This window comes from Ochotona princeps, chromosome 4 (assembly GCF_030435755.1).
Source record: "Ochotona princeps isolate mOchPri1 chromosome 4, mOchPri1.hap1, whole genome shotgun sequence".
Classification (NCBI taxonomy): Eukaryota; Metazoa; Chordata; class Mammalia; order Lagomorpha; family Ochotonidae; genus Ochotona; species Ochotona princeps.
Genome location: NC_080835.1, coordinates 27,349,719 through 27,362,368, shown reverse-complemented (window position 1 = coordinate 27,362,368; position 12,650 = coordinate 27,349,719). Strand labels below are relative to the sequence as shown.

The window sequence follows — 12,650 nt, the reverse complement described above, 5'->3', positions numbered from 1 at the left end:
GTTTCTTCAAAACTGGAAACTGTCACTTTTTTATCCACTATCATATGATATGTTCAAACTCTAAGATAGTTTTGGGAAAATGTACAGAACATTTCCATTTAATAGAGATGCTAATTATATTAACCTAGGTCTACCATGGACTTCAAATTTCCAGTATGGTTAAGCTAATTTAGAATACACAGTTCAGGTCTTGAAGGTTTTCCTAGACCAATCATTCTCTCTACAACATCTCCACCAAGTGGCTGTTCAGCCTAGGTATGAAAACTTTCAATCAGTATCATGTTTAAGCAACTCTTCAAAATAGAACAATTAGTAAATTACTTCAGTGGTTACTGAGAGATCATTTGAATTATGAAAAATGTCATGGGCCTGCTCATCAGAAAGCTACTGGTGACCCTGATAATATGGTCAGCAAAGTAGTGAAGGCAGAAACCAGAACGTAAAAAGTCAAGGAAGAAGTGATGACAAAGAGAGGCAACCTTGCAATTTTCCCCCAAAACACTGGTCATACATATTGACTGTTGCAGAGCAGCTTAAAGGATGCTTGCTTGCTTTGTTGACATATAAAGGTACTTCACAAGGCTCATGAGAAATGGAATTCAGAGCAGTGTAAGGCACAGCAGTTAAAACACTGCTTGGCATGCCCACGGATCACAGTGGAGTGCCTGGTTGGAACCTGGTATTTCCATCTTCTGATTCAGCTTCCTGAATATGGTCCTAGGAGGCAGCAAATGGATCCTGTAATCTGCTCCCTGCCATTTGGGTGGGAGACTCAGACTGAATTCTGAGCTCAGTCCAGGTGTTGTAGGCATCTGGGGAGTGAACTAGCAAATGGAAGATTTTTTCAAGTAAAATTGAAATCAATAAAACTTTTTAAAAATAGAATTTAAAATTCCATGGAAGTAAAAATTTTTCTAATATATGCATTTTTTCATAATATATTTTACAAAATATACAATTTCCATGAACTTACTGAAGATCTTTTGTTTTTCATGTTTCCATTTTTTTGTACCAAAATAAACTTTTTTAAAATTAACTAATTTATTTTTATTACAAACTCAGATATACGGAGAGGAGAGACAGAGAGGAAAATCTTCCATCCGATGATTCACTCCCCAAGTGACTGCAACAGCTGGTGCTATGCCGATTCGAAGCCAGGAACCAGGAACCTCTTCCGGGTCTCCCACACGGGTGCAGGGTCCCAAAGCATTGGGCCGTCCTCGGCTGCTTTCCCAGGCCACAGACAGGGAGCTGGATGGGAAGTGGAGCTGCTGGGATTAGAACCAGCACGCATATGGCATCCCGGTATGTTCAAGGTGAGGACTTTAGCCACTAGGCCACGCCACCAGGCCCACCAAAATAAACTTCTAAATTTCCTTTTCTATGAGCTTTCTGAAACAACTTGTATACAAATGAAAAGGCATCTGTTTTTCCATCTATGATACCATGCTTCAAACCAAAGACTTGATTGATAGTCCCCTAAATTCTGTAGAATGTCCAACATAATGTTGTGGCAGTCTTTATCTATGGCGGAAAAACCTCAAGCTAGAAGTTACCCATTTTCAAGTTACCTTTTTCATTAGTTTCTTCGCTAGGTAGGCATTCTTTCTTTTCCTTGTTTTCTCTGTTACCACTCAGACTCTCAGTATTATCTTCCATTATTTCTTGCTCAGAATTATTTTTCTTTATGATGGCATTTTCTGATTTCTCAGCTGACATTTCACAGTTTTCATTACTTATCTGTGGAACATTCTAGTGTAAAATGGGAAGGATTCCTTTAATATAAATGAATTTAAAAGAATAAAACAATAGAACCAACTTGTCTGAGAAAAAACAGAATCCATGTTTCAATTGAGGCATTAACAACTTCTACTTGTAGCAGGTAAAGCCTCATCATCCCATATGGAAACTAGCTCCTGCCCCATCTAATCCACTTTCTGTTCAGATACATGCAAATGGTCTGGGAAAAGCAGTAGAAGATAACCCAAGTATTTAGGTACCGGTGACAAACATGGGAGACCTGGATGAAGCTCCTGGCTTCAGGCTTTGGCCTTGCTTAGTGTTGGCTACTGCAGTAATCTGGGTAATGAACCAGCCTGTGGAAGATGTCTCTCTCTCTGTCTGTATCTCCCTCTGCAACTCCTTCAAATAAACAGATCTTTTTTTTTTTTTTAAGATTTATTTTTATTACAAAGTCAGATATACAGAGAGGAGGAGAGACAGAGGGGAAGATCTTCCCTCCGATGATTCACTCCCCAAGTGAGCCGCAACAGGCCGGTGCGCGCCAATCCGAAGCCGGGAACCAGGAACCTCTTCCGGGTCTCCCATGCGGGTGCAGTGTCCCAAAGCCTTGGGCCGTCCTCAACTGCTTTCCCAGGCCACAAGCAGGGAGCTGGATGGGAAGTGGAGCTACTGGGATTAGAACCGGCGCCCATATGGGATCCCGGGGAGTTCAAGGTGAGGACTTTAGCCACTAGGCCACGCCGCCGGGCCCAAATAAACAGATCTTTAAAAAATGTTTCTATTTGAGGGCTAAGACCATGGCATAATAGGCCAAACCCCTACCTGTGGAGTTTATATCCAATATGGGTACCAGTTCATGTCCTGGCTGCTCTACCTCCCATCCAGCTCCCTGGTTATGGCTTGGGAAAGCAGAGACAATGTCTCAAGTCCTTGGGCCCTTGCATCCATTTGGGAGATCCAGAAGAAGCTCCTGTCTCCTGATCAGCTCGGCAAAAATAAATCTTTTTAAAAAAGATTTTCTGAAAAAAAATTCTATTAGAAAATGGAAAATTTTTTCACTACGTCTAATAAAATCCTTTTCATAACAAGATCACTTAGATTTTACACAGTCTTAAACTTAAATGAATCTTCATGCGCTTCGCAGCTGTCCTGCAGCTCCGTTTTCCAAGGAGAGCAGTATGAACAGAACTCAAAGCTGGGAGGTTTCTCCTTGAATTTATATCTATCCCGTTTTATTATTTTATTGCTGCTAGTCCTATTGATAGGTGGAAATGATCACATCTATCAGCAATTTATAGAAGAATGAATCTTTTCAGCCAAATAGGATTTCTAGTGTACCATGGGTAGTACCCATTAAATCCTTCAAAAAGAAAAGCTTGACAAACAATAATAAAACAAGTAATACCTTGGAAAAGGCAAAAAAAAAAAAACAACTTAAATGAAGATCCTTACAACATGCATAGATTACCTTATATACCATATATTATACAAGTAAACTTCAAAAAGCTAGTGGAAAAATGGAATTAAGATACTTATCCTGGGGCAAAAGCTTTGAAATCTACATTTTACTTCATAACACATTTTCAATAAACTTTTTGAAATATTCTTACAGGTAATGGATAATCCACCCCTCTTGAAAAGCAAAGTAAACATGGCAGGTAAACTTTGAAATGAATTTTTTATGTATCTTAAAACAGACTCAATTCAACATGCTTCTCCCCTCTCCACGTTTAGGATACGTATGTATATGAAATGCTGCACTAGGCCTTGGGATATAATGATGAACAAAATGAAATCTCATTCCTCAAAAGATTTACAAGCCTGGGATGAAGACAGTAGAATATTTAAGAGGCAACTTTTACAAAATCTAGTAAATGCTATTACTTGAGATAAATGCAGGCTACTGGGAGCACGCACGAAACACAGGATGCTCCTGGGGGAGCAGAGTAAAGGCTCCTCAGAGGAAGAAGAGGTCAACGGACCCAAAGTAGGACGGGGGCCTGAATGGGAACAGAGCATTTCGGGGAACAATGGCAGATCTAGAAGCTTGAGAGCAGGTCAGATGCTAGATGCTCTATTCACAGAACTCAGTGATTTAGTTCAGCTGGAGCTTAGACGCTGGCAGGAGAAGAGAGAAAGGAGGCTTCAGGCAAGCTGAGTGTAGGCCACTAAGCATGCGATGGAACTGCAACTCTATCAGGAAGACACTGAAAAGTCACTGAAGGGTTTTAAGTAAGGAATGAATTCTATAACATAATTGGAAAGACCATTTTGGTTATAGTAAAAGAACAAATTATTAGGCCTGGCAAGATTGTTCAGTGGCTAAATCTTCACTCCGCATGTGCTGAGATCCCATGTGGGTGCCAGTTTGTGTCCCAGCTGCTCCACTTCTAATCGTGGCCTGGGAAAGCAGTGGAGGATGGTCCAAAGCCTTGGGACCCTGCACCCACATGGGAGACCCAGAGGAAACTCCTGGCTTCAGAACAGCTCAGCTCCAGCCACTGTGGCCACTTGGGGAGTGAACTGGTAGAGAGAGAATCTATCTTTGTTTTTCCTTTTCTTTGTAAATCTGCCTTTCCAATGAAAGTAAATAAATCTTTTTTAAAAAGACACAAAGGTGTGAAGAGAATTGTTCCATTGCAAGCAAGACCACAAGGACTTTCCCGCTGCATGGCAAGGCCCTGTGGATGTCTCTACAACCACCTCGAAAATAGTTCTACCTCCCTTTGCATGGACAAAGGACAACTCCACTGAGAATTCTGTAATCTATTTAAGCATTGTCTGCTAGTGCTGAGTTGGTCTTTACTATCAATGCAAGTCTGGAAGTTGATGCTGCTGCTAAGTCTTGCCAAAGGGCCTTTTACAATTCTTCTTGTTTCTGCATCTGCTGCCCCAATATGACCAGCATTGATCTTTAGGTTCCCCCTTTCTTGTAATGCATTTCCTCCCTTAACTGACTCAAGATTAAGCTTTACAATGAGGATTGTAGTAGGAATCTGTTACTGATTGATATGCACCGTCTATTGAGAACTTCTATTGAGAGTTTTAAGGTAAAACAAACAGAATTACCCTTGGAAACACCCACTTGACCATGCGGTAAAAAGTCTGTGCCAGAGCTTGTGACTGCTTCTGTATAAACACAGGGGAAAGCTTTCTTGCACTGTCCATTATAATCCTGAAATTGTAGTGGTTCATTTCTTTCCTCTTTACGCCTACTCCAAGCACCCTTCTCGAGTTCTGAACTCGGCTGGAGCTGCTCTCTGGCATATTGCTATTGTGGTAAAATATATACAAGATAAAGGTTAGTGTTTTAATCCTTTTTGTGCATAGTTCACTGGAGTTGGGTACATGCATCTGTATTTATGGTTATGTTTCAAGGTAATTATATATATAAACTAATATTGGGCTAGTTTTGACCCTTTGGCCATAGCTCAGACAATAAATGAAAAACAGACCTCAGAATAAACAACTCCAAAATTTTAGAAATGCATACTTAATTAAACTAAAAAGGTCAATTATTTCAGTAAGTCATAACATCATGAATGTGGAGGTTGGCATGACGGTTCAATTCACTAATTCTCTACCATCAAACACCAGCATTCCATATAAGTGCCAATTTGTGTCTTGGCTATTCCACTTTCCATCCAGCTCCCTGCTTGTAGCTAGGGAAACCAGTTGAAGATGGCCCAAAGCTAAGGTGCTTTATATTCACATGGAAGACCTGTAGGTGGCCCCTGGCTTTAGATCAGCTCAGCTTTGGCTTTTGAGGCCATTTGGGGAGTGAAGCAGCAGATGGAAGATCTTTCTGTCTCTCCTACCTATAAATCTACCTTTCTAATAAAAATAAATAAATCTTTAAAAAATTATAAATGTGCCGTAACAATCATCATACACTTGAAAACAGGGCTTAAAAGCACATTAAGAAAAAAGTCAACAGAACTGAAAAAAATAAATTAACAGTTACAATTAAAGTTCCCAATATTCTCTGACAGAAAGTACACATACACAAACAAAAAGTACAGTGAAGACAAGAATATGACCAACCAATTTGACTTATTGACATTTAAACACTCCTCAAATAGCAGAATACATAAGCTCTTAAAGGACACTGGAACTATTCTCCAAGATACACGATATACTTGACCAACGAACAAATGGCAATATATCTGAAAGGATGAAAGTCTAATCAGAATTTTCTCTAAACCAAATTATACTTAAAACTTCATTAGAAATGCATCTGGAAATTTTCTATTTGGAATCTGAATTCTTTACAGAAGATCTCAAAAGGGAAATCTTAAAATCATTTAACTCAATGAAAACGAAAACATCACAATCTGTGGAATGCAGTTAAAGCAGTGCTTGCAAGAATTCTTACAGCTGTGAATGCTCATAAAATAAAGGCAAATTCATCAATGTTTTAAGATTCTAACTTGGAGCTACCATCATGCTGTAATGGATAAAGTCCCTACCTGTGATACTGCCATCCCATATTGGCATCAGTTTACATCTGGCTGTCCCACTTCCAATCCAGCTCCCTGCTAATGGCTCGGGAAAAGCTGTACAAGATGGTCCAGGTGTATGGATCCGTGCCACCCACATGGGAGATCTAGATGAAGCTCCTGACTCCTAGCTTCAGTCTGGCACAGCCATAGCCATTGCAACCATCTAGGGGATGAACCAGTGGGTAGAAGAGCTCTTTCTTTTCCTGTCCCCTCCAACCTCTCTCTGTAACTCTTTCAAACAGATGAAGACATCTTTTTTAAAAAGATTCAAATTTAAATAGCCAGGAAAAAAAAACTAAAACCAAAGCAAGTAGAATAAAGGAAGTAACAGTTTTAATGGCAAAGATGAATAAAATAGCAAAGGAACAAACATTACAGGGAAACCATGAAGTCTACAACTAGTTCTTTGAAATGATCAATAAAATTGAAAAACCTCTAACTACGCTTTGGAGGGTAGAGACACAACAAATCACAAATATTAACAATAAAACAGGGACATTAACACACATCCTATAGATGAATATGATAAGGAAGGAATATCATAAGAAACCCTAGGGCAATAAATATGACCATTTATATGAAGCTTATTGAAAGAAAAAATTACCTAAACTGGGAAGGGGCATTTTAGTTTAGCAGTTTATATACTAACAGTCCACATCAGAGTAACTGGGTTTTATTTCTGGCTCTGGCTCCTAACTTGTTTCCAGCTAATGCAGACTGAGAGGCAGAAGAAAAGGCTCGAGGGATTGGATTCCTGCCACCTGTTTGAGAGACTGGATTACATTCCTGGCTGCAGCCCCAGCCCAGGCTCACACATTGAATGTATTGGGAAAGTTAACCAATGGATGAAGGAGCACTATTTCTCTTTTCCTATGCCTCCCAACTTCTCTCAAACAAAAGTTTAAAGAAGTTTTTACAATTATTTAAGCTGTGCTTGGAGTTCCCAAGACCACATCTTACTTTGTGAAGATTTATTACAGCAGAATGAGGTAAGGAAAGGCACCTGCCATGGTCAGGAGGAAACCAGGTACAAGCTTCTAAAAGTTGCATTCTGATGGAGTCACACAAGATAGGCTAATCATGCAGTACTCTGACATCCTGTGAACTGTTTCTACAGACAGTTCATAATAGACTCTCTGCCAAGATTTTGGGGACGTGGGCTAGTCATGAAGATATTTTCTGTCTAGCATGTTTTTGAACTTCCAAATTGCTAGAACAAAACTGCTCTGTTTGTATTAACACTTTAGGTCAAGGAAACCAGTCTCATCACTTAGAGGATGATGAGAACCCTTTTCAACTCTTGAGTTTGCAGACCAGGTAAGAATCAAGTTTACTTATAAGTAAGCGTTACAAAGGATAGTAATTACAGGCTTCCTATGTTAACCCTTTTCTGCATGCCCGCAAAATAAAAAACTGAGTATCTAAACAGCTCTGTTAACAATTTAAATACTTTGTTATTAAAAACTTTCTTATAAAGAGAAATCACAGATAGCCTTACTGGTAAATTTTCATAATTAATAAACATTTAATAAAGAACTAACACCAGTATTATGCAAACTCTTCTAAATTCAGGAGGAAAGAATATATTGCAACTCAGTTTATGAGACTAGTATTACTGCTGACACTGGAATCAGACCAAAACAGTACAAAAACAACCCAAATAAAATCTATAGATGACATCCTTCATGAATAATTAGCAATTCCAATTCAGTCATTAAAAACAAAAAAGGGGCTCCTGGAACAATAACCTAGTGGCTAAAGTCCTCACCCTGAATGCACACCAGGATCCCATATGGGTTCTGGTTCAAATCCCGGCAGCTCCACTTCCCATCCAGCTCCCTGTTTGTGGCCTGGGAAGGCAGTCAGAGCGGCCCAAAGTATTGGGATCCTGCACCCATGTGGGAGACCAGGAAGAAACTCCCGGCTTCTGATCGGCTCAGCTCCGGCCTTCACAACCACTCGGTCTTTGTCTCTCCTTCTCTCTCTAAATCTGATTTTCCAATAAACATAAGTAAATCTTAACAAAAGGGGGAGGGGTTAACACACCTCACAACAAACTGAAATTCATTATAGGAATCCAAGCTTACTTTGATGTTTGGAAAACGACACATTAATATAAGCATAATAAATACAACGTGATCAATTTAATCAAAACAAGAAAAGCATCTGACAAAATTTTACAACCATTCATGATTAAACTTCATTTATGATAAAAACTCAGCAAATCATGAACAGAAGGAAATGTTCTCAGCCAAATAGTACTAAAAAAGGCCGGCAGCTAATACAGCATGAAATGGTGAAAAAGTAAATACTCTCCAGCTGATGAGCATGCACAGTCTCACAACTTGTATTCAACATTGTATTCCAGGGCCCTAGTGAATTCAGTCAACTGAGAAAAAGAAACAAAATCCATACCAAATTTTAGGAAAAAACCGCTTTGAATTCTCAGATATTATGATCAAACACAAAGGAAACCCAGTTCAACAAGAAAAATCACTATAACATTAATTTTAAAGTATTTACAATTTCTGAGATATATTTTTACATATCCAATTAAATAAAATGAAAAGCTATACAATGTTCATGGACTAACATTAAGACGTCCATACTTTGCAAATTTCTGCATAGATTCAACACCATCTCAATCAAGATGCACAATAAGAACATCAAATATTTCTGAGATTTTTTTATATATCCAAATAAATGGAAAGAAAGCTAAGCTAGGTTCATGAATTAAGAGACATAATCCTCTTAAGATGTCAATACTTTGCAAATTACTGTAGACCCAACACAATCTCAAAAAATTCTATATACATCTTTTTAAAAACTGAAAAAATAACTCTAAAAATGATACTGTTGAATGGAGTACCTGGCATGGCAAAAACAAATTCCAAAAACAACAAAACCCCAGGACTATATTTTAAAATTTCTCACAAATATACACTAACAGTGTAATACTGCTTAACCATATACGTGTGTGTGTGTGTGTGTGTGTGTGTAATATTTAAGAAATGTTACAAAAATACAGTTGGCATATACCTGGTCAAGTGATTTTCAAATACCATACCATGACCAAGGAAAAAAAGAGTTTTTTCAGCAAATTCTATGCTAGAATGACAAGAAATCCATCTTCAGATAAATATCCCTAGATCCTTATGTCATACTGCCTATGAAAATTAACTAAAATGTGTGACAGACTACATGGTATTATTCATTTTTTTAAATGTGGGAAGTGTGAAACATAGAACAAATAGAAAATCATCAACTATGGTTCTAATTACTATGTCATTTTGTATCCTCCCCTCATATGCTTGAATCTTACCTGAAACTTTTTGTCTTCTTCAAACTTTTTCTGATTGCAAAACTTGTTGTGATATTCTTGTAATTTAATGTGAGTTTCCTTAAGTGATGATAATTCATTTTTAACCTCATTAATTTCTTCATTAAGATCTTCAATCTATTACAACATTTAATAAAAATGAGCAAGTATGTCTTGCCTGAAAGTACTTTATTAAGTTTTAATTATTTCAAAAAACCCCCACAAATTACTAAAAGCCATAGTTTTTTAAATGCCTTCCACAAATCCTACAACTATGTGTATTATTCTTTAGAGGTGCCAGCAGTTATAATCATATGATTTTTTCCCTTCAATCTTGTCTGTTTTAAATCATCCTTTTATCTATATGTGCAAAATACTGCTTTTCCAAAGCTCGCTTCTCCATGCGTTCTTTGTCAAGTATTTCCCTTTGTCCTAGCTTCAGCACTCATCTCCCCTTGTGCCTATTCTCAATTTCTCACACACTGAGTCAGCATCTTCTCAGCCCACAAATATGTTCTCTCACGCTCTCAGCTTGCTCACACTGGTTATATACTATTGTGCTCAAACATTCCTCCTCTCTTGGCTTCCATTCTTCTCTTATCAGCTCCGCCCCCTTTTCCCCTCCTGCCTCAACAACACTCATCCACCAAATGCTGGCATTCCCCAAAATTCTTTCTTCTTTTGTCCATATTCTCTTCAATTCCTCCATCACTCTCTAAGTGATTTTATTTCATGTACAACTTCGTTTTTCACCCTTATGCTAATAAAACTTAAATGTTATTTCTCCCAGCCTTTCTCCTAAGATTAGGCTCCCATTTCCAAATGCACGACATACATTTCAAGCCAGGCCTCTTTGCTCGCACAACAAATTCAACAGTTTTCAATTAAACCCAATATTCCTTTTCAACAAAATTTTCCTTGGAAAGATGCAGTGCTGGCATCCCTTATGACTACTGGTTCAAATCTCAGCGGCTACACTTTCAATCCAGCTCTCTGACTGTGGCCTGGAAAGCAGCCGAGGATTGCTCAGGTCCTTGGGTTCCTGCACCCAATTGGAGACCCAGAAGTAGTGTCTGGCTCCTGGCTTCAGCTCAGCTCAGCTCTGGCTGTTGTGGCCATTTGGGAAGCAAAGCAGTAAATGAAAGATCTCTCCCTCTTTCTCTTTCCTTCTCTCTCTGTAAATCTAATTCTCAATAAAAATGAGTAGTTTTTATGAATAATTAATTTACTTCTCCTTTATTCCTTTTGTCAGCCAATACATCATCAATCTAGACATAATGCTCATCTCAGAGACATATTTGACTTTTATGATGGACCTTTGCTACACATTGAGATTATCCTCTCAATGTCCATCATACACACAATGTGAATAATCTTGCCAATTCTTCTAAAATGCTTCCTGCATGTATCCCTCTTTGTTCTCTTGACTCTGCCTCCAATTCACATCCTTATATGCTCATTATAACGTTCTTTACTGATCTCTTTCTATAAATCTACTCTTTATACTGTTACAATAGATATATTTTTAAAGCACAGACACGCCCATGTCACTTACCTGCTTTTAAATTCTCAGTATATACACTTCTTAGAAAATTCAGCTCCATTAGTAAGGAGCCTTTTAAAAGGTAACTTATTTTCAAGTGTCATGAAAACATACCCTGCTATTAACTGAGCAGACTAGTCATTATATTGGAAATACAGTGCCGTGTCTTCATGACTTTTCCCCAATTCTTAAGGAATGCCACAGGATGGAATGGGAAGGTTTGGGAATGAGTACCTCCCATCTAGTGAATTCCTATTTATCTTTCAAGGTAAAACACTAGTGTCAATCTTTTTTTAAAACTTTTTAAACTTACCTATAGGGTGTGATTTATTTCATTATTTTTTAAATTCTTTGCTATATTTTTTACAGCTACATAACTATTAAGTTTCATTCTATAGTAATCTGTCTTTTCAGAGCTGTGTACTCTTTGGTAATTGTAATTTAGGCATCTATAAAAATCCAGTGCCTCCAATACTGCCTACCGTATAGTATTCACTCAATATATGTTGCAGATTGGGTTTCTTTTCTGACCCCTGCTTCCCTAAATAATTCCTGAATATCCTAATTTTTGTCTAAACATAGCCATCAGCTCTGTAATTAGTCAACTCAAAACAGACACACATAACACTGTTATTTATAACATTTCAATGAACTTTAAACATGACATCTAATAACGTATACTAAGCTATTTTAGGATTACTTCCTTTCACTATTCATTTTTGAATAATCAAATATAAAATAATAGTTTATATGGTTTTACTTAATTTTATCTTTATTTTTCTTATAAAAACAGATCCACTTGTAGCTATACTAATATTATCCTTCACTCAAAAATAACCAAAAACTTAGAGATGAGAAATATAAAATCAAAGAGTAGATTTAATCTCACATTCAAGAAAATGAGATTTTCTTACTTGACTACATTCTATTTAGTATTATTAAAGTGGAATCATCACAGAAGAAAAATTAGACACAACAAATGTTGTTCAAATTTATAGATGAGGCTTCATTAGCAAAATGCTTATTTTTGATTCAAATTGGAGCATAGTTGTAATGTAATCACAGAAAATGAATGTTTAACTCTTAGCTCACTGAATCTCTTAATGTATGTGTAGCAAGCTTGGTATATTTAATTTTATATTATTTTTAACTTTAGTGTTTTCCTTACTCTGACAGGACCAATTCCATTGAGGTTAAGAAGGACATACTGAGATGCAAGGTAGGTTAACTGAAGTTAAAATCAAGATTAATATGCTTATTGCTTAATGATAGCCTTACATTATAGAATATACAATAAAAATTTTTAGCATTCTGATACAACAAAGCACAATCTTAGATTTGAGTTAAACATTTCAAAATCATCAGTGAAGACTTCAATGCTTCAAACTGTAAATTCAGAAAATGTTAGTTACAAGTTAACATGTTCTTTATATAATATTTAAATTAAAATTATCTACAGAAAATCATGTCAAACTGTATTTGTATAAACATCATGTAATATATAATTACATAGTATAATTGAACTCAGAAACTCAAATACTGA

General features: G+C 37.2%; 1 protein-coding gene across 2 annotated transcripts in view; it reads right to left on the bottom strand.

The window, feature by feature from the left end:
- Positions 1-12,650, bottom strand: part of CCDC73 (coiled-coil domain containing 73) — a 155,704-nt gene that overhangs the window by 9,193 nt on the left and 133,861 nt on the right. For both annotated transcript variants that reach the window (XM_058663213.1, XM_058663212.1), the window contains exons 14-15: positions 9,568-9,702; positions 1,572-1,752 (exon numbers count right to left, since the gene is read on the bottom strand). In XM_058663213.1, coding sequence (XP_058519196.1) covers positions 1,572-1,752; positions 9,568-9,702 — 316 coding nt within the window. The remainder of the gene's footprint in view (positions 1-1,571; positions 1,753-9,567; positions 9,703-12,650) is intronic.